This window comes from Girardinichthys multiradiatus, chromosome 18, assembly GCF_021462225.1.
Source record: "Girardinichthys multiradiatus isolate DD_20200921_A chromosome 18, DD_fGirMul_XY1, whole genome shotgun sequence".
NCBI classification, from domain to species: Eukaryota; Metazoa; Chordata; class Actinopteri; order Cyprinodontiformes; family Goodeidae; genus Girardinichthys; species Girardinichthys multiradiatus.
The window spans coordinates 41346763-41369743 of NC_061810.1; the positions used below are offsets into that span (position 1 = coordinate 41346763).

General features: G+C 40.3%; 1 protein-coding gene across 1 annotated transcript in view; it reads right to left on the minus strand.

Annotated features, from left to right (window-relative positions):
- Positions 1–7162: 7162 nt before the first annotated feature.
- The window catches only part of map3k10 (mitogen-activated protein kinase kinase kinase 10), a 54607-nt gene continuing 38788 nt past the window's right edge, over positions 7163–22981 (minus strand). The window contains exons 2-11 of the mRNA XM_047391211.1: positions 21980–22160; positions 20983–21131; positions 16646–16821; positions 16128–16374; positions 14763–14885; positions 14542–14680; positions 13510–13559; positions 13131–13429; positions 11576–12110; positions 7163–10666 (exon numbers count right to left, since the gene is read on the minus strand). Coding sequence (XP_047247167.1) covers positions 10266–10666; positions 11576–12110; positions 13131–13429; positions 13510–13559; positions 14542–14680; positions 14763–14885; positions 16128–16374; positions 16646–16821; positions 20983–21131; positions 21980–22160 — 2300 coding nt within the window. The 3' untranslated portion in view covers positions 7163–10265. The remainder of the gene's footprint in view (positions 10667–11575; positions 12111–13130; positions 13430–13509; positions 13560–14541; positions 14681–14762; positions 14886–16127; positions 16375–16645; positions 16822–20982; positions 21132–21979; positions 22161–22981) is intronic.

A 22981-nucleotide genomic window follows, 5' to 3' on the forward strand; every position in this document is an offset into this window, starting at 1 on the left:
GCAACAGTCCGACTTCAACTGGACCATTCTAACACATAGATATGTTGTGATCTAAACCACCCTTGTGTGGCTCTGGCTGTATGTTTAGTGTCGTCCTGATGGAAGGTAATTAGCTCCGTCTATTTTCCCATCCACTCTCAGTACACAGTGATACTGCTTCTGACATGTTTCTCTGTAGGGTGGTGTTTTCAGGTTGATGTGCAATGCTAGCTTTTCTATTAAAGTTTCATCTTACCCGAGCAGCTCCTTCCACGTTTCAGCTGTGGAGGACATTACAGCGCTTGTAGCAAACTGGAAACAGGACTTTATTTTCGATCGCTGTCTTCTTGGTCATCCATAAAAAGGCAGATTTGTGGAGAGCATGACTAAATGTTGTCATGTCAACAGATTCTCCCAACCGAGCTGTGATTATCTGCAGCTCCTCCAGAGTTACTATATGCCTCTCTGATTAATAGCCATGCAGGGAAGCACCACTCTTCGCATTTTCACATGACCACTGAACAGTTGCTCAATGACATTTGCAAAGCTTAGGATATTGTTTCATAATCCTGCTTTAAACTTCTCCACAGCATTATCCCCGACCTGTCTGCTGTGCTTCTTGGTCTTCATGATGCTGTTTGTTCACTGATGTTCTCCACCAAACCTATAAGGCCTTCATAAAGCAGCTGGATTTGTACTGAGAATAAATTACCCAGATGAAGAGTAGAGGTGACTAAAAACAAACGCACACCACACTTTTTCAGATTTTAATCTGTTAATATGTCCTTTTCCTTCCAGTTCACATGTATGCACTGCTTTGTGTTAGTCTTTTACATAAAATCTCAGTGAAAAACCATGAAGTTTATGATTGGGATGTGACACAAGATGTTCAATGGTTATTAATCCTTTCTGAGGGACGTGTAAGTTAGAGCGATAACATCCAAACAGAGGGCTGTTATCGAGCACTTGACATCGATTTGTAGCTTGTTAGGGATAAGATATGAGATGCAGAAGCATTTCTGTGCCTGTGCACTCTCTGCTGTATGTTTGTGCCTCCCTTTTTACCAGAGGAAATAAATCAGCAGCGAGGGAGGCACCAGCAGGCTCGGTCTCCATGGCTGCCTGAGCTGAGTCTCCTCATCCACGGGGCCCCTCGGGGATCAGTGTCCCCCTCATGGTCGTCTCTCCATGGCACCGGCTCATCGTCTTGTTTTTGTCTGGCTGTGCTGAAGTCATTCTAGCTCATCATAGAAGTGATAGGTTAACTAGCGGCACACGGAGCAGGTTTGTTGATCACTGACTGAGCTGACTCTGAGGCTGTTAATGGTAATTAAAGCATAATCCAACAAAGAGCTGTGTGTGCAGAAAGAGATTCCTCATCTCTTTGTCAGTGTAGCTTTGAAAACAAACAAAAAGCACAACAAAAAAATAGACAAAATAAATGGCTGTGTTATTTATTCATGTATTTTTATTTAATTAATTTCATTTCTAATGCTCTTTTTACTTTTGATGTCATTTAAGGTAATGTTTGTCAAATGTCAAAGTAGTTTTTGTGAATATATAATACAAATGTACAAAAAATTACAAAAATGGAAAGTTTTATGGTTGTGAAAAGCTTTACTTTACTGAATTACTTTATAAACAGAGAAGAAAAGAGATAGAAAAGAGAATTTTACTATAGCTCCTCCTCAGAGCTGCATCGTGACTGTGTCTGTATTTGTTGGTATTTCTCTTCTCGTCGAGGGAACCTAAAACGGCTTAGAGAAAGTGCAAAGCAATCAGAAGCCCCAGCTAAAGGACGATCCACGGTCAACACAGGAGCGAAGGAGAACTGGTGGGCCTCGCACCTTCAACCTGTGTGTTTTAAAATGATGGACGAGAAGCTGGTTGGGACAAGGCTAAGACAGTTTTTCATTCAACAATCAAACATCTGAGAGGCCTCCATCACAGGTTTTACTGAACTGTAAGGCCGGGAATGCACTAATAACTGGTACATGAGGATTATGAATAAAGTTCAAAACAAAGAGGACTCCTTGTTGTTGTTGTTAAGGTGAAAATATTTTCTCATTTGACTCATTTAAATCTCTAGAATTGGGACTAGAACTGTTTGTAATGGCCACTCAACTTGCACCATGTTTAATTTATTTATTTATTGGCAGTGTTGCAATAATGCAATTGCGAAAGTGACCTTTAAAGGAACAGTGCAGACATCTGGTAATTCAACATTTTCTGGACCCATTTCTATTAATTACATTACATGATCGACAGCAAAAGTGCAGACATCTTGAGTATCTCCAAGATGTTTTGCTTTCAAGCAGCAATATTTTCCTTTAATATTTTAGAATAGTTTAGATTTGTTGTTCTTGGGTTCCTTGAAGTTCTTTCTTTTGTTTTTTTGCTCCAAATGTTCTGGCCACTTTATTGTCATCAGTGAGTCATTCTTGTCTTAAAAAAAGCCTCCCAAACCTAAACTGTAATTCAAAGCTTTCAAAGAATTGTACAAATTAGCTTCTCCAGAGCCTCACATCAGCTGCTACACATTTGTTTATTGTAATTACTAAAATTTTGGACTGGTCTCAAGGACTATCTCTCCTTCTCAAGCTTAATGTTTTACTTCATGAAGATGATACATGTTTCCTATTTTAGGTCAATTAGGTGTACCAAAATTATTTCTATTGCTATTTGCTAACCACCATGTGAAGTCAAAGGCAAATTTGTATGTAGGAAATAAATATTATTATCATCATTATTATTAAATGCAAGAATAATGAGAAAGAGAAAAAATTTCAAAGACATTTTGGGAATTGGAAATTTGGAAATTCACAAGTTTCTGTACATTCCCTGAGTATTTATTGGCATTGCTTTAAACTGTATGACTTGGGACAAACGTTGTCGATATCCTTCCACAATAGCTTGCAGGTGTTCTGACCCATTCCTCCTGACAGAACTGGTGTTACTGAGTCACTTTGTTCTCACACACCTTTTCAACTCTGCCCAAATATTTCCTATCAGACTGAGATGAGGCGTTTGTAATGGCCACTGCAAACCAATTTGTTTTCTTAAGGGACTTTGTAACTAATTAGGTGGTAAGCTTGGCATCATTTCCCATTGTTTTGAGATGTTGCTTGACTATTTTGTCATGATGTTCTTTCCTCATGATGCCATCTATAAGTGTACCAGTGCCTCCTGCAGCAAAACACCCCCAACAACTTGTGCTCCGAACCGCATACATGACAGCTGGAATGCTGGTCTCTGGCTTACAAGTTTCTGTCTTCTTCCAAATGCAGATATGGTAAATTTGGCTAAATGCTTCAATTTTACTTTCATCAGACCACAAGGCATGTCTGTAAAACTAAGGTCTTGTCCCTGTGTGCATTTGCAAAACATTACCTGGGCTTTTATGTTGCTTTAGGATGTAATGGCTTCTTCCTCTCCAAGTGCCCTTTTAGCCCATGTCAGTACATGACTCACTGTGTATAATTTTATGAATAGATAAACACCTTCAGGCCTCTGGAAATTGTGTGATTATCCAGACTTGTTTGGTTCCACATTTCTCCTCCTGATATTTTGGGAGATTTCTTTTGATTTTCAGAGGTGTTGCCTTAAAATACATCCACAAGCTAGTCTCCATTTAACTCAGTTATGAAATAACATGAAGTTTAGTCTGATTAAATGTATGGAAGAGAGAAAAAAGGTTACGTGTCTTTTTATCTGGTATGTGTAAACACATGATTTAAATCTGAATACTGTGTGGGTTAGAGAAACTCCACAATAAAGTCAAACGTCTGGGCCAAAATGAAGCTTTAAAATCCATTTAGGTTGTATGATTCATGCACTTCCAACAAAGAAAGGAAATGGCTCCATGACTTCATTAAAAGGTGATGGGTATGTGCAAACTCCTGACCAGAACTGTTTGTGTCAGTAACAAAGAGATGGGCCACATCAGTGTAGGATATCTTAATTTAATCAAAACACACCAATCAGGATTGAACCTAGAGACATACATTGATAACATTTAATGACTGTAAGACCATGATTTGTCAATAAGCATTTACTGATGTTTCACAACAACCAGATTTTTGCCTCTGTTAACTTGTGGTCTGCTTTAGCTTCAGTCCCTTGAAATCATTTGAGTTCTGAAAATGTCTTCTCTGATCTCAGATTCTGTTCATTAACATACAGAGTATTTCCTAATAAAATTGCATTAGCGGTTTAATGGGCTACTAAAGATTCAGTAGAAAATGAAGCGAGCCCTTCTGCAGATCTGAGGACACACCAACTGGCAGGCAATCTGGCAAGCCATTTCCTCCAAAGCCGAACAGAAACACACACTCGTATTTTTCTTTGTGTCCAACTAGCTTTTTCTGTGTATCACCATCTTCTGCAAACACTGTCGCCTCCTGATTCTGCCTGCTTTTTGTTGCTGCTAAAATATGTTTTCACTGGCATAAAACATGGGGTAAAATGGAGGGAAATTAAGATAAGAGCTGGTGGAGATGACAATGGAGGGGAAACCAGAGATGGTGATGAATGTTAGAGTGGACGATGAGGATAAAAGACGACAAAGAAAGTAGGTCCACACTGTCCTCCTCTTATAAAAACAACTGTAACCTTTTTGCTCGCACTTTATGACCTCCCTCTCACTTCATTTTCATCTATTTTCCACTTTTTGTTGAATGTGTGTGTGTGTGTGGTGTTGCTTTTAATAGCATCACCATGGAAGTGAAGAGGGGTTGCTTAGTAACAGGCTGGCGTCTGAAACGGTGTTTGATTGGCGGTAACAAGGACAAGAGCAGCAGTGGAGAGACAGAGAGAGCAGGATTGTGTGTCCCCAGCATCTGTGCATGGACAGTGTCTTTACATCCTGAGGTCGAGCTAAGCTGCAGCTGCTACTCTTTATTATGGGAGAGTCTCAGATTAAATCTTGATGTTTCTGTGTAAGGGGCTCCTCCATGTGCCTTAATGATGGCTGCAGGGTCAGGGAGCCACTACAGGAATGCATGACTTGGAGAAAAACAGCAGACTCGGAAAAGAGATGACATCATAGGGCGCAGTGGTGACACCTGGTGGATTGAGTCGGTTACTGCAAGCGCCTTTGTCTGGTGATATAAAGGATGTTGGCAAGAGTAGAAAATGCAAACTAGATTTATGTTTAAGGAGCAAGGTGCTAATATCGTACTGTGTGAGTATTTAGTCATTCCTTATTTCCTCACACGCTCCTCCCAATGAGCCAGACTTTCTTGTAATCTTTTAAAGCGGTCTTGATTAAAACGTTTTCAGGCTTTTTGAGATTTTCTTTGGACTTTGACGGCTTTTACAAATTTAAATCTTACCACAACCTTAAGAAAATAAAATTTTATATCCATTAGACTGAACACGTGACCAGAAATATGCATCATTGCATGCATTGTTCTTTGTTGTGTGAGCATTTTTACCTTCAGGATTCACCTTGCAGACATCAAAATATTATTTTATAACTTCCAGTCTTGCTTATTTTTGGTATTTTTTTACATTTTAATGGAACAAAATGGGAACAAATCATGACTGATGGTCACAAAGTGCCTAAATATCGTGTTTAAAATTGATTCTTTGAAGCCTAAACAATTGATCAGAGCTACGTTCTTAACAATGAAACAATAATATTCAGGTATTGGACAAAAATTGAGTTAAAAACAACCCAAATAAAAAAGAAATTAGGTAAAAAACTTTGAAAGATCTTCAGAAAGTCTGGAAAAATGTTGATCAAGACTAAATGATATCATACAGTGGTGTATTGTTTCACTTACAAACATACACTGAAAAGCACACTGATGATAAAAGAAGCAAAAAACAGCAAATCTTGTGTGTATTTGGGTCAATGACATAATAAGAGGCACAATAAATAAACTGTTTAGATGTTATTAGTAAACATTTTGGCTGCTGTCAATAGTTTTGTTGCAAAATGTCCCTGAAAACTCTGCAGTGCTCTGACATACAGCTCACGTGTTTTAATGCAGCTGTACAGAACACTGGTAAACACATAAAAAATACAAATAGACTTACACTGAAGAACCCTGATCAGTTACCTGTCATCAGAGGTGTCTAAGGGTAGCTTTTATCTTGATTAAATAACAATTTACAACAAAAGAGCAAAACAAATACAATAGAAAACCCAGCCATGTTGTTCTATAAGGGGCAAACTACTGTTTTTCTACAATAATTGGACATATGTGTATTTAAGATCAGTTTTTAAAATATTGAGAGGTTCAAATAATATAAATTTACAATAAAAAAAGAGAGAAGATCATAGCAACTTATGAGTCTGGTTTGGCGGAGCTTTGTTGCAGAAGAACCAGACCAGTTCACAATCATTGAATCCACCATAAAATCAGTGAATCCGAGGTTGATTGAGGAAACTGTGAGACCATCTGTAAAAAAAATACAGCTGAAACAGAACTGGACTCTGCAATATGACAATGACCCAAGACATACCAGATAACCCACCAAGGACTGGCTGAGAATGAAGAAGGTCATGACCAGAGTCAAAACCTGGATCTTGATCTCCATGAGATGCTGTGGAGTGATTTAAAACAGGCTGAACATGCAAGAAACCCTTCAAACATCTCACAGCTGAAAGTGAAGAGGGGGGTAAACATTCCTTAGATCAGTTAGAAACTGTTAGATGGCTACAAACACGTGGTCTTAACCAAAAGGGGTAACAATAGCTCTTAGAGGTAGGGTGTCCTAACTTTTTCCTTAGTCAGAAACCTTTTTTTTTTCATATTTATTTAGTATTAAGTAAAACTAGCTCAATTGTTGGTGTCCTCCTGTAATTAAACCACTTTCTTTTCCAGAAATAAATTAAAAAAAGATTAAACATCATATGATATGTGATCATTTTTCAATAAAGTGAATATTTCATGGGCGTCCTCATTTTTTTTCAGATTAATGTATATCCAATGCCAGTTTGACTGATTTTAGAGAAAGGTCTGGCTCCTTTAACGAAAATATCTTAAATATCAACCATGGTAAATCTGGACTGCTCCCTTTGGGTCGGAGTTCAGTCTTTGTCTCAAGTGAAGAAGTTAAAGTACTGCTATTACTAAAGTACCAAGTAACAAGTCTGAAAGAAAGGGAAGGCTTCTTTGGCTTATTAGGTTATTTGATTCTTACCTCCACTCAGACATGAATAAACAACATGACATTTCTTTATTTTCTTTATTTTATTCACCTCTCATTCGTCACGTTTCACACAGATTCCTCACAGGCAGAGACAGAAGACAACACAAATATTCCAGTACGCAGATTCCCAGGTTGTTTTCTTGTTTACTTTTTCCCGTATTAACAAGTATATACAGATATCACCTAGGGAGAGCACTGAAATAATAATAATAGTAATAATAATAATTAATTCTTTCCCACAATAACAACAATTTTAATAAATAATCAGTGTTCTAAACCGCACAAAAGGAGAATGAGTTTGGGCTCACTCTTGTAGCAAAGGGATTGTCATAGATCCCAAAACAGTCGTACAAATCAACTCTCTCTCACACACACGTACACACACACTAGTCACCTAAAGAAATTTGCACAGTCAAGTAAATACCGTCTGCAGCCAATAAACCATCCAGTGTATGAAAACAACCAATCAGTCTGATGTGACTGTGATTTCACCGACGAGTTTCAAAGAGTTAAGTGCAGCCGATGCTGAAGGTCAGAGGAGCACGGGGCTGACGCTAGAATCAGGGAGGATGTTTCCAGTTCTGCATCGCTGGGATGAGCAGGACTGATGAAGGAGGAATGTTTGCATTTTTAAAGATGACGATATGCGAAGGAACTCAGAGAGAGACAACATGCAGCAGGAAAGCATCCACACAGGTACTGTGCTGGCTACGTTTGTTGATTCCCCTAGAAAAAAGTTTAATCTGTTACCACAGCAGCATAGCTGAAAAATACAACCTTTAATTTCACCTGGGAATATATATCGTATTTTGCCAAGAGGACAGCACTTAGTATTTCATAAAATTTCACAGGGTTACAGCACGCAAAGTATGTGATCTTTTGCCATTTCTCTGGAGCATGCAGAGTCCTTGGTCCTCTGTTATGCTATGCTGTCTTCAGTTTACCCAACAGGTTTTATTTTTATTTAGGTCTGAAGACTGAAATAGCCTGGAACAAGGTTGATTTTGTGTCTGATGAGCCACTTCTGTGTTGATTTGGACCAGCATCCTGCTGAAAGACCAGTTTACTGGAAGAGTCCACAGTATTTTTATATAAAATGTCCTGATACTTCTAAGAATGTATGCTTCCATGCACTCTTTCAAGATTCCCAGGGCTTTTGAAAAAGAACCAGGCCCAAAGCAAACCAGATCCTCCACCATACTTATAGGTCGGCATGAAACTCCTTTCAAATCATAGTTCCTCATTAAACACACAACACGAACCCCCTATCGTACAAGTCAATTGGCTGAGATTAGGGGCTTTGCATGCTTCCAGATCATGCATACGGGGTAGGGGAATTAAAGGGGCGTGGCCTACTGGTCACAGCTTTCATCTGTGGAAAGGAAAACATGTATGAGATTTCCCCTCAGGGAAACCTCACACGCAGTCGCAGTAATGAGATTCTCATACAGGCAGGTGGTCCGAATGCTTTCTGCACTTTAAATACAGATGCTGTTGAACACGATTTATTATCGTCGTTAGATTAAGATCATACCGACATTGGAGGATGATACAATGTCTTCGCTCTGTCTCACAGACTGTGCTGCTCCTGCTATTGTCTGTGCTTTGCACTACATCACACTCTCTCCGCAATCCAGTATTTAACCCACGACCGTTTGTAGAGGGTACATGTCTATGGACCAGGGTCGTAGTATTGGTAGGTCGAATTTAACCCCTGTTCTGTGTCAGGATCTTTCAGATGATCACAAACCATAACAAACAATCTCAAAGGGGCTATTGTTTCACGCCCAACAAGAGCTTCAACTTGTCCCAAGAACATTGAGCAAACTCCACTTGTGTGTGATAATAGGACAGATATGGCATTTTTTCTGGCGTACCTCTAAAACAACCATTTGGCATGTTCATAGCATCTAATGGTCGGTATGGAGACTCTTTGCTGTGGTTCTCTAACAGTGACCCTTTTATACCTGCCTTACCAAATTCCTTACTTTGTCTGGGGGCAAGATAAACCTGGCATGATCTCTTGTTTTTCCCATTTTAAAGAGTGGCTAAGAGAAATGGGCATCTGTTACATGTATCGGTACTCTAGGGAAATGGAAAGTTATGGATTGCTAATAAAAAGTTCCTAGAAACTCTGATTAATTAAAAAAGTAAAGTATAAATTAAAAAAATGCTTCTGTTTCATTTTATTTTGAAAGGATTGTACATGGGATTATTATTATTATGGGAGTATTTGTTCTGAAACTAATATTTGGATATTTTGACTCTTTTCTATGTAAGACTATGCTGCTGCAGGAAAAACGTAATTACAACTTTTCTACACATCTTTACCAGGGGTGCCAGTAAATATGGACAGCTCTATATCATCCAGTATAAACATTCACACAATAGAAGCCCGGTGGGATGTTGCAATCGATAAAAACAGCCACCATGTTGCTAAAAGGTTTAATGCACAAGGCTGAAAATGTAACCTGTCCACCAAAGTTGAGGGGAAAAGGCTTTCTGTCCTATTAGGTTTCGAGATATGAGGATGAAGACCACCATGCAGAAGATGTCTGTGCACCAGCAGAACAAACATGCGCAATGAAACAAGGAGACCCTCTCTGCTCAGAAACAGACCCGCTCCAAACTACAAGAACAAACAGGAGACAATGATTTCTGGTCTTGTTTTACGTGGCAGACAGGAAAGATGAGAGAAGAAATGTGTTGAACTACGCAGACAGAAAACAGCACGAGAAGATGGGCTGAGATGACAGTTGATACCTTTAAAAAGTGGCTTTTTTAGATGCTTTAATGGCTTTAGAGAGAATCAGTCACCCAGCCTAAAGCAGCAGGTGGAGATGGCCTCTGAGGAGATGAAGAGGTTTACCTGGATGACCACACTACAAGGCTTTCAGAGGCCTATTGGACCCTCGGTGTCATGCAGATTAGAGACCAAAAATTGCTGGAAGGTCATGTGATCTTAAAAGGTTTCACACCTTTTAAGATCACATGAGAGGAGCGACTTTCACTAAGTGCAACATCATTAGAAGTGGGATTTACTGAGTGCACTTTGCTCAGCTCAGACAGGAGGCTGGTTCCATATTGATCCCCGGATCTCTGACTTGAACCTTTAAAACGTTTCATTACAAGTACTGTTGTTCACACACAGCGGCCGTCTGTGACTGTCCGCAAAGAGGAATCGTTTGGTCCAAACTTTGGCCCTCCATGTCCATGTCCATCAGGTTGGGCCGTGTGGCGCTGGCGCTGCTGTCTCCCGAACCGAGGGGGCTCTCGCAGCTGCTGCCCGGTGATGAGCTCAGGGTCCGGCAGACAGAGCCCAGCTTCCTGTGGTCCGGTTTTATCCGGGCCGGAGTGGGCCGTGGGCGAGGAGCAAACTCCAGGGTCTTGGGTCTCTCTAGGGGGCTAATTAGGAATGGAGGAGCCGCGTCGGGGACTGGGGGAGCGGGGGCTTTACGCCGATGGGTGACGGGGTAGACCACAGCGGGGTCCGGGAGACGAGGGATGTCCAGCGTGTCTGGTGTTCCTGAGAATTAACGAAGAGGATTCTTTTTGTCATACAATAAACAACATTAATTCACTTGTCTTTAACTCATGTTTAATTTGACCAAAATAGAACAGAATAGAATAGAATAGAATAGAAACTTTATTTGTCATTGTAGGTGCTACAAACATTGACGTTGTTTGGCCACAGACCGTCCATAAGCAATTGTCTACACCTGCCAAACTAGAAATCAGATTTATCCTGGCAAATACTGATACTGATGCTGATTTCTACTTATTTTAATGACTATAACGTATAAACTTAAGCCCAAAATTATTCAAATCCCTAACAGATTAAGGGTAATTTGAGCAGCATGTTTCTTCTGACTGCAAGTGCAGACTCGAGTATGATCAAATATCAGAGGAAAGAGCTATAGATGAAGGCCTTCTAACCTCTAAGACTTCATCACCAAAGAAAAATCGTCAAAATAACAACATGCAAAAAGCTTGTCAGCAACTATAAGGGATTGACTGCTGCAATAACAAGATTATGCAATTGATTATTGGGTAGAATAAAAACAATTTTAATTATTAACATAACATTATTTAATACTATTTAAATAAAAGCAGATCTGCATTTGCTGCCAGATCTGAGATAAAACAGTTTGTAGTCTCTTGTTAATGCTCAAATAAAACACACTGTTTGGTTATTACTTGCATGACTTTTTATTAATGTATTTTATTGGTTTTCTGCTTTAATTACTGCATTTATCTGAGCCTTGTGTTTTCCCAGTGCATCTATCTATGAATGAAACCTTTTATGACTCATCTTGACCAGGACGTCTTAGCAGAGGAGACAATGTCTCAACGGGAACATTCCTGGTTAAAACTCTGAAGTAAAGCAGTCTTACAGTAGTTAAAACAGAAGTGTTTAAAGCATTTATTTGCATACCTTTACGTGTCATGATGACAGGTGGAGGCGGCATTGGCATGCTCCCATCGGACGGGGTCCTGCGGTGTCCCAGAGTCTGCGCTCGGGGTCGGATCGCGCTGTCCGAGGGGGTCCGCCTGTGTCCTCTGTTCAGAGCCATTGCTGCAGACACGTGGGTGGGCGTGAGCGACTGGTTGGGCTCTTTCTTGAAGCTCTCCGCCCGCAGGTCCAGGAGTGGATTGAGGGCGGGAGCCGGAGCAGGCGGAGCCCCAGACGGCGTTTTGATGCTGGCCGACGGGGTCAGAGGGTAATCGTCCGAGTCCGAGGGAAGGAGGGACTTGGTGGAGTTGCAGTCAGACAGAGAGGACAGAGAGAGGAGTGTGACGGAGGGAGACGGGTCCAGGCAGGCGAGCCCAGAGTCATGATGTCTGGAGAGCGTCAGGGAGAGGTTTCTGCTGGTGGGAGAGGTGCTGCGACGGAAACGGCCCGTCCGCTGGAAGAGACCATCCTTCTTCTTCCGATGCTCCTCACGGAGGTCCTGCTCATCCTGAAGCATCTGGGAACAACATCAAAGTTTCAACAAAACTGTACTGAACTATTTTCATCTGCTTTTTTCATTTCTTCTATTCGATGCATATGGAAAATGCTTGGTTGACTAGACTGTGAACATTAATGTTGCTGTTCTGTACAACTGCTTGGAAAAGTATTCATACCCTTTTCCAAACATTATTATAAGCACAAACCTAAATAAACTTTAATGTGATTTAATGTGACAGTTCAATACAAAGTAGTGCATATTTGTGAGGTTGAAGGAAAAGCAGGCATCTTTTTTTTTTACAAATAAATATATGTGCTTGTGCACCCCTTACTTTGATACCCCTAAATAAAATGTAGTGCAGACAGTTACCTTTAAATGTCACCGAATAAATATAGTCTACCTGTGGAGCTTAATCCCAGTATAGGTCCACCTGTTGAAGGTCTCAGACGTGTTGTAGAACACATTAACTCCAAAAGTCCAATTTACAGTTTGGTTTAAACCATATAGAGAAAACAGCAAACATATGAAAGAAGGTGCTCTGGTCAGACAAGAACAAAATTTATCTGCTTTGCCTACAAGAATAACCTGGTGTATGGTGGGAATCCACATCGTTCTCGCATTGAAACATGGTGGTGGCAGTATCATGCTGTGGGAATGATTTGTGTTGCACTAGTTCGTGTTGGTCTGTCACATAAAATCCCAGTAAAATACATTGTCTTGTGGCCCAGTAACATCGCATAATATTCATACACATTGAAAAGTTTGAAAAAGCGCCATCAAAACATTTGCAAGGCATCACATATCTTTATATTCTCACAGTCGTCACAGCAATTCTGTTTTTCAGAAGCTGCTGGTTTAAAGCCTTTTTAGAGAAGATCTTACAAGTTTCGCTGTTCGTTGCAGAAATAATTCAACCAGGACAGATGGGCAAATCAGTGCACATTTCAGGTCTTAGCATTTGTTTTTCAAAATGAAAGCTCAGTCATGAGTTTCACCCTGTTTGATCCATCAGATTATTATCCTGTTGTTCGCACCCACCTGCTGTTTTCCCAGCTGCAGCAGGTCCTGTCCCAGACCAACAGAAGCGAGCAGAGAGGCACAACCCAACAGCAACATGTCGCTTTTCTTCCTCTGGTTGCAGCGGCGAACTGAGTCCTGGTTACTCACGCCTATCCACAGGCCTCCAGACGCCGGACAGGGGCTCGCACTGCAGACAGGGGGCACCGCGTTTGGCCCCAAGCTGCCCCACAGGGGCCCCGAGTCCTCCATGGCCCCGTTGCTGCTGGTCTCTGAGGACAGTAAGAACCCCGGTGATTCCTCGAAGTCGGAACACTCCTCTGTTGTCCATAGAAGGAAAGAAAGAGTCAGACTGAGCAGATTTCTGATCAACGTTCTGCACAGAAGAGCTGAGACTCACCCATCTCTGGCGCGCTGGAATAAACTTTGCCTTTACCGAGAGATTTCAGCCTGCAAACACAAACGCATTAAAAAGTATTCACACCTCTTCAACTTTTTCACAATTGGCCACTTCGCAAGCACAACCAGCAATGTGTTTATTTTATTTGATAAAGTAAGTCAAAGTAGCTCTAAAAATAAAACAAACGGTGGCCTGTAGGTGATTGCAGCCCCTCTGAGTCAATACTTTGTGGATCCCTCCATTTTACTGAAGGTACAGCAGCAGGATTTCAAGGATATTTCTGTACCAGCTTCATGTATCTAGACAGAGACATTTGTGCTCATTCTTCATTGTAAAACAGCTCAAAACATCTGTAAACATCAATTTTCGAGTCACTCTGCAGATCTAAGCCATTCGTCTGGCTGTATGTTTAGGGCCGTTGTCCTGCTGGACGGTGAACCTCTACCCCAGTCTGGGGGTTTTCTTCTGGGTTTGCCCGGCTTCTATATATCCTCTCATTAACTCTGTTGATTGCATCTGATCATTAATGTTCTCCCTGACCAGCCTGTCAGTTCCAGTATTCTCTAACAAACCTTCACAGAATCGTTTTAGTTATGATGAGAATAAATTACACTTAGATGTGCCCTATTTAAGATTTATTTACCTGAAGGAAACTGGTAGCACTGGATTTTATTTAAGGATTTCGGAATGAAGGAGGACCTTTTTTAGATCTTTATTTTTTTTTAAACATTGTGAAGCATGTGTCCTTTTCCTTCCACTTCATAATTATGTGCTATTCTATTACATACAATCCCCAAAAAAACCCAATGAAGGCTTATGAATATTTTTAGAAGGCCCCTAATTCTCTTTAGGCTTGAACAAAAAAAGTTTGTTTGATATTAATTAAGATCAATTTGTAAAGTGAGACCAGAGTAATTTTTTAATGAATTGAGTTGTTAACTTTAAACCATAAAACAAACACAGATGTGTATTATAATCTTTACATTTCACAGCTACGCCCCATTAGTCAGATCAGTTTGAAGCAGCTCTTACTTCTCTTCTCCACCCACACGCTCCCGATATAGGGTGGAGCTCGGTCCCCAGGTGCGCCCTTTCTTCTTATTGCCTGTCAGGTCTTCCTTCCTAGACACAGCGCTGCGGCTCCACGTTTTACTGCCATCGCTTGGGGTCACTGAGACACACAACAAAAATCACTTAGGCAACTTTATATTTGTTGTTCTGTTCTTCTCAGACTTGCAGGTGGTTGAGCTCACGTCTGATGGCTCGCAGGCAGAATAAACCCCTCGGACTGGCAGGCAGGGCGGTGCTCTCGCTCCCCTGGTTCTTCCTCTTGTCAACGCTGGGGGACGCCTGCACCGTGATCTTGTGCTCGAAACCTGCAGAGAGAGACATGCTTCAAGGTTTACTTTAGATTTCTCTATACAAACACTGAAGTTGAAATTTAAATGTCAAGGATGGTCATAAAGCTAGATAACCTTCAGCATATATTTATCTGCAGCAGAAACTACTGAAAATAGGCAAAAGACACAAACCAAGTCTTTAAAACAAGCTAATCTCCAAAGAGCAGGATTGGGTCATCAGAGTAAAACGTTCAGGTTGAGAGTCAAGGAAAACTGAACCATTGACTGCTTGACAGAAAGATAGCTTGATTATTATCATTATGGTCAGAGCTAAGATTATTGTAAAAAACACATATAGTGCTGTGAAAAAGTATTTGCCCCTCTCAGATTTTCCTTGATTTTGCTTAAATATTTCTGATTATCAAAATATCAGACCATGAAAACATGAGTAAATTAGAAATTCAGTTTTCAAATGGTGGTTTCATTTTTTAGTGATAAAGCTATCAAAACCAACTTTACTCTATGTGGAAAAGTAATTGCCCCCTCTAGATGTACCACCGTTGGCAGCAACGGCTGCCATCAAGACTTTGTGATAACTGGCAATGAGTCTTTAAACATCGCTGTAGAGAAATGTTACCCACTTTTCTTTGCAGAATTTTGAGGATGAACTAGCCCGTTTAAAGTCATGCCACTGTATTCCAACAGAATTTAAATCTGCACTTCGACTAGGCCATTCCACCACCGTGTTTGAGTGCTGGTATTACGTTCCTTTCATGAAAGTCTGTGTTAGTTTTATGCTGGAAGGTAATGGCTCTCACTGTGGTCCCAAAGCCTTAGAAATTTCTATAGATCGTAGCATGTTGGGTTGCTTTTTGAAAGCTTTCAGCCTACTTCTAGTTGTCAAAAAGGTTATATTTAAGTGATTTCTTGATTTTGTGGGTCAAGTAGTAATCAGGTCTGGGCATGGCTATTAAAACTTAACCACAAAAATGTGGTTAATCACTGTTAATTCATGATTAACAAGGTGTGAGCTGAGATCAGGTTGGTTTTGATCATTTTTTCCCTTAATATATATATAAATAGTATTTCTCAGTATTGTAGTAGTGATAACCCACCTGGCCTAAACATGAATACATGTATACTTTAGTTTGGTTTGTGTTTATTTATCTTCTTGCGTTGTAAAACACACTATAACAAGAAGTGTGATAAAACCAGTAGACCTATGAGGTTTGTGGACCTGCTTTAATAAACCAGCCAGCAGTTTTCTTCTCCACCCACCAGAGGGCAGACTGATGCAGTTGCTGTCCCTGCCCAGCTTAAGCACCCGGCTCTTCTTGAAGTGGCCCTTCCTCTTCTTGACACTGGGCTTCTCCTGGTACATCTGGTGGATGATGATGTTCAGCTCCCTCTCCACAATGTCAAACTCCCTCTCAGCCAGCTCCTGCTCCCTCCTCTTTAGCTGCTCCTCCTGCAGCTTCTGCTCCTCAGCTGCCCGGGCTAATGCCTCCTCCCAGGACCTCAGCTCCTGCAGACAGGAGCGAAAGGAAATGGAGGAGAAGAAGATGTGTGTGGCATAGCAGCATCCCGATTTAAAACCCTTCTGGAACAATCATCATTGCTGAGACATTTCTAATTAGCAGAAACACCTCCGACTGACTGTGAGATGCTATGAAACACAGCTTCTCCACTGACATTCAACATACAAGCTCACGAGACAGAAACAGCTAAAAACTCTTAACAAGTGTCTGTAGTATTCTTTTATTCAGTATCTGGATGGATGGTTTCAGAGTTCTCACCTTCTCCTTGGCCCTGAGCTCATCAAACATCTGCTGGATCTCCAGCCTCCAGTCTTCCTGTAAGGAGTGGAACGACTCCAGAGGCATCTGAAACATGGAGGACTGCTCGATGGCCTGCAGCCGCCTGAGGATGCTGGTGAACGAAGGCCTGCTGCGGGGGTTGGAGCTCCAGCACTCTGAGAGATAAAATTGTTGGAGGGCCTTTGATAATTACAGCAGGAAGATGAGAGAAGTCACTCTCATCTGATATGGCAGCTTCATTTAGTTGCTTTACAGAGGTACACCCAACGTTACAAAAAGTCATGTCAAATTAAATGTTATAATGTTTATTATAATAACAGATAATGTTTCACATCCTTGAAATCTTCTCGTAAAACTGTACATTTGAAACAACCTTTAACCTTTATATTGTTGCTCATTTTAAGCATCAGACTGTTTTTGTTATTTTGTTATCATCAGAATAATTTAGTTTGTAAATTAAAAAAAGGTAATATTTATTTATGGATAGATCAACTATATAAAGGAAAGGTTTATTTATGAAACAAATTCAAACACTTGAACACAGAAAACGTTTCACCTCTGGTTTGTAGCTAGAAAGCTTTGCAAACATTTAATCCACACAACAAAGGTCTCCTTTTGAAATAAATTAATCTTTCCTGAAAAGCATCTGAGATGAAAATCTCTACCTATGATTTCTCTATCCTGTTACAAAATGACCTGGGAGAAAGGCAATGGAAAAAACAAGTATTTCTAAAGAATTATGGGGATGAATTGCCACAAAATGATCAAATCTCACATTCATTTTAATAGTATTTTATTCTGTAAAGATTTTGCACAACTCTCCATTACTATTTATTTTGGCTCTGATCCCCAGTTTTGAAAATATTACAGATTATTATCCCCTGATAAAGCTGACATATATCTAATAAATAACTTTAATAATTATTAGAGCAATATAATATATTTTTCTTTATTACTACATTGTATGCAGATCATAGAAAATTACCTAAATGTGTTGGCTATCGAAGTTGATATAAAACATGGCCCTTGGCAGGTATGAATCAATGCATAGTGGGAAGAAACCATCCCAGAGGGGAAAAGACCAAAACCCATAAAACAAAACTAAACAAAAAACAATATAAATAAATATTTTTAGGCCGTAACCACTCAGGTCTCTTAATGACGGCTTCTTTGGAGAGGGTTTAAGCAGTCAGTATCTTACCAACAGTAGACTTCAATCAGCGTAGCCTCAGTTTGGGGAAACAGAACAAAATTTAGTTTGAAGGGTCGAGCAAACACAGAGTATTACGCCTGTGGTTATTATCCTTGTTTCGTTGAGGTTTTCTTTACACTGCTGTTTTTTTCATCAGATACTTAACTTGCTTCAAAAAAAATATATTTTTGAAGGTAAGATACTGATTGTTGATAACACCACAGAACTCCAAACTATCCCTTTAAAACAAACCAAACCCCAGAAAATATAAAAAATAATGATCAGAAGAGGAAATAAAAAAAAATAGAAATAAGAGATGATCTGGAACAGTTGCAAGCGAGTAACTGAGCCAACTTTGTTTCAGTTTCACTCATATTTCAGCATATTTTATTTGTTTCAGAGCTTATTTTGAAAACAACTATATGTTGCAATTGTTACACGAAAAGCCCTAAATGCTAATTTTCTTGCAAAAGTATTTAACCTCATTTATGCTCTGAATGCACATGTTTATGGCAAAACACACAAGGTTACAAATTAAATACAATTTTCAACCCCAATTCCAATAAAGTTGGGACATTGTGTAAAACGTAAATAAAAACAGAATACAATAATTTGCAAATCCTGTTCAGCCTATATCCAATTGAATGCACTACAAAGACAAGAAATGTAATGTTTAAACTGATAAACTATAGCTTTTTTTGCAAATATTCAATAATTTTGAATTTGATGCTTGCAACATGTTCCAACAAAGCTGTGACAGGGGCTTGTTTACCACTGTGTTACATCACGTTTCCTCTTAACAACACTCAACAAGCGTTTGGGAACTGAGGACACTAATTGTTGAAGCTTTGTAGGTGGAAGTCTTTCCTATTCTTGCTTGATGTACAACTTCAGTTGCTCAACAGTCCAGGGTCTACATTATTGTATTTTATGCTTCATAATGTGCCTTATTTTCAATGGGAGAAGGTCTGGACTGCAGGAAGGCCAGTCTAGTATCTGCACTCTTTTACTATGAAGCCACGCTGTTGTAACACGTGCAGAATGTGTCTTGATGCTGTCTTGCTGAAATAATCAGGGAGGTCCCTGAAAAAGACATTGCCTGGATGGCAGCAGATGTTGCTCCAACACCTGTATTTACCTTTCAGCATTAATGGTGTCTTCACAGACATGCCAGTTACCCATGCCATGGGCACCAACACACGCCCATACCTACACAGACGCTGGCTTTTGAACTTTGCGCTCATAATAATCTAGATAGTCCTTTTCCTCTTTGACCCGGAGGACACAACGTCCATGATTTCCAAAGACAATTTGAAATGTGGACTCGTCAGAGAGGCCAGCAACATTTCTGGGTGTTGTTTGTGGATAGCTTTCATTTTGCATGGTAGATTAACGTACTCTTGTAGATGTAGCGATGAACAGTGTTAACTGACAAAGGTTTTCTGAAGTGTTCCTGAGCCCACGTGGTAAAATCCGTTACAGAATGAAGTCGGTTTTTAATGCAGTGCCTCCTGGGGGATCAAAGGTCACGGGCATTCAATGTTGGTTTTCGGCCTTGCTGCTTGCTTGCAGAGATTTCTCCAGATTCTCTAAATCTTTTGATGTTATTGTGGCCTGTAGATGATGAAATCCCTAAATTCCTTGCAGTTGTACGTTGAGAAACCTTGTTCTTAAACTGTTGGACTATTTGCTCGCGCAGTTGTGACAAAGTGGTAAACCTCGCCCCATCCTTGCTTGTGAATGACTGAGCCTTTTGGGGATTCTCCTTTTATACCCAATCATGACACTCACCTTTTTCCAATTAATTTGTTCACCTGTGGAATGTTCCAAACCAGTGTTTTTGGAGCATTCCTCAACTCTCACCGTGTTTTGTTGGCCCTGTTCCATTTGTTTTAATATGTTGCAAGCATCAAATTCAAATTTAAGTGACTATTTGCAAACAAAACAAAGCTTATCGATTTGAACCTTAAATATCTTGTCTTTGTAGTGTAGTGTACTACACAACCCCCCAACTTCATTGGAATTGGGGTTGTAAACACTTGTTAATAGAAGAAATGCAGAGAATTGAGGAGTAAACCAGCCCTGAATTATTCCTAAAGGAAATCATATCTAGAAACCCCATCACACTGCCCAGTTGATAATGTAATGCACAAAGACAGGGTGGTGGATTGTTAGACTGGTCATATTTCTCATTTCTGGCAATCGCAGCAGACAACAAGGGAAGAGGAGGAAGCAAGATGGTGTCAGCATATGGCGACTATGATGAGCCAAAACCCTGACTGACAGTGCTACAGACAACATGCTGCACACCACACTGATCAGAAGCGTCCGTCAAAGACTAAACACATGCAAATCTGCTAAAAGTTTATTTAACAAAAAGTCAGCTGACAATTGTTAATTAAGGGTGGTATAAAATGCCTAGTTGGAGGGAGATAAAAGGAGGCTGAATACATCAAGAAACAGAAGAGAGCCGTGAGTGACAAAAAGGAGATTAAAGGATGAACATGGATCAGATGAAGAGGAGTGAGGAGGCAGAAAGAGGCTTTAGGAGTTGAGAAACTACTTCTTATTTGTTAAAAGTTAAAACCTAGCCTCAAACTTCCTCATCTGTGTTTAAGATACAGCACATTAGGTCAGGTTTATGCTGCAGGTGAGTGTTTAAACAGAGATGAACCGAACTGTGAAACAAGAGCCGGTTAATACTCCGCCACGGCTCACAGGTGTTGCTTTCAAGGTGAACAGCAGGAAGATGACCCAAGAGACACAAAACTACCAAGAGATCTACTCTTCACCTTTTTTAACTCATAGCTCTTGTGTATTGCCAGAAAACCTATTTTAAAATGAACAACTCCAAGCTTAAAAAGCTCCAGAACAGTAAGGCCATGTTCAGCAGCAGCAGGGTTTATGTCTATGTCCCTTTCTGTATCATCAGCGACATGCTTAAGGTCATGTTGGATGACTGGTGTAAAGGAAAATCAGAGAGACAAGTACAAGGACAAACAAAGATCTGCTACAGCAACAATGCTCTCTCTCCACATGATTGGGGTAACTTGTTCACAACCACCTGCTAATTTGACATTTTTTGGGAAGGTGTCACCTTGTGTTCAGGTTAGCGCCTGCTTACCTTTCAGCAGCTGAACAAAAGTTTCAGGGCAGGTTGAAGGGATGGGAAGGGTCAGCTTGTTCATGGCGACACCGTAAGCTACCGCCAGGGCATCTATCTCCCGGTAGGGAACCTCTCCAGTCAACAGCTCCCAGAGCAGCACTCCAAAACTGTGATCCAAGATGGCGAGAGAAAGGGTTGGTGAGGTTTTCAATAATACATACAGCTTCTTTTACACATTTTTATACCCCTTGAACGTTTCACATTTTGTCAACCACAAATTGTAACATGGGATATGTGAATACAAAGTGTTGCATAACTAATGTGGAAGGACATAGCATTTGGTTTTCAAAGTTCCCAGTGGCAGTTTGCTGATAGCAAAAGACTCGAGACTAGGGTGGAGGCAGGACAACAACCCTAAACATACAGCAAAAGCTGCAAAAGGATTTAGGTCAAAGTTTATTCATGGGCCTAGTCAAAGTCCAGAACTAAATTCAATTGATGATGTTTGATGAGACTTTACAGCCACTCTCCATCCAATCTGAGTAACTCGAGCTATTTTGCAAGGAAGATTGGGAGAAAATATCCATTAAGATGGTCGAGAGAAACCCCAAAATACATGAAGCTGAAATTGCAATAAAAAGGTGGCTCTGCAAAGTATTGGCTCAGATGGGTAAATGCACTAATATTTTAACAAAATACACTAAAGTTTCTGAATGTAAAGTGAAAAAAATCAACCCTGAACAGAGATCCAGACTTCATGTAGTTGAGTGACCATCCTTCCAAGTAAACTAAATTTATTTTAATCTTTTACAGTGGTTTTGACCAACAGGAATCCTTTCAAAGCACTTTTTTGGACTCTGGCTGCTACTTTACTCATCAATAAAGACCACTTCAACAGATTACAACAATGTCTGGCTCCTTGGAAGGAAATTATAAAGAAATGAGGGATGACTGAAGACTTTCGCACAATACTAAAAATCCAATAAAGAGCAGTAATACAGACAGGCTGTGATACCTCCACACGTCGCTGCTTTTGGAGAACAGAGAGTGCTTGATGACCTCCGGGGCCATCCAGGCGTAGGTCCCCGCCGCGCTCATCTTGGTGGTCTGGTGCCACTCTCTGGCCAGACCAAAGTCCGTAATCTTCAGGGTTTTCCCACTCAGGTCGTCCTGTTCCACCGGCTGCAGGATGAGGACTGAGGAAGAGGAGAAAGGGACAGAGAAGGAGCAAAAAGATTACATTTATAGTTTGGTAAATATCTTTAAGTTATTACCACAGAAAAAAACATTTAACAAAAAAGGACAACAACTACGATTAGACCAAAATACAATAACTTTACTAGTCACCATACCATTTAGCTGAAAACATTACAAATGCACTATAAAAAATAAGATTTGGATAAGATATTAGAAAACATGTCCAGTGAACATAATGTTCTGGAAGTAGACGGGTTCTGTTGCAAAATGTATAGATCAACCCCAGAACAAAAGCAGAAGACCTTGTGAAGATTCTGGCTGAGGCCGACATAGATCGTTATTATTTTAACAGAAATTAATCCTTTACCAACATGAGCTGAAAGGCCACTCAGTAAGGAAGAAGCTATTACTCCAAAAGCAACATAAAAAGCCAGATTTCAGTTTGCAGATGCTCTCAGGGACAAAGATCTTAAATACGTTAAAGACATGTCCTGTGGTCTGATGAAACTAAACCTGATGTTTATTTTTTGCCATAATGACAATGTTTGTATCTGGAGGAAAAAGGGGGACCATAATCATCCCAACTGTGAAGTACGGAGGTGGCAGCATCATGTGCGACTGCTTTGTTGCAGGAGGGACTGGTGCACTTCACAAAATTGACTGCTTCATGAGAAAAGAACAATATTTGGAAATATTGAAGCAACATCACAACAACAAAGACCTTAACCAGGAAGTTAAAGCTTGGGAACAAATGGGTCTTCCGATTGGCCGACTGACCCTAAACACACTCCAGAAGTAGTTACAACACGGCTTAAGAACA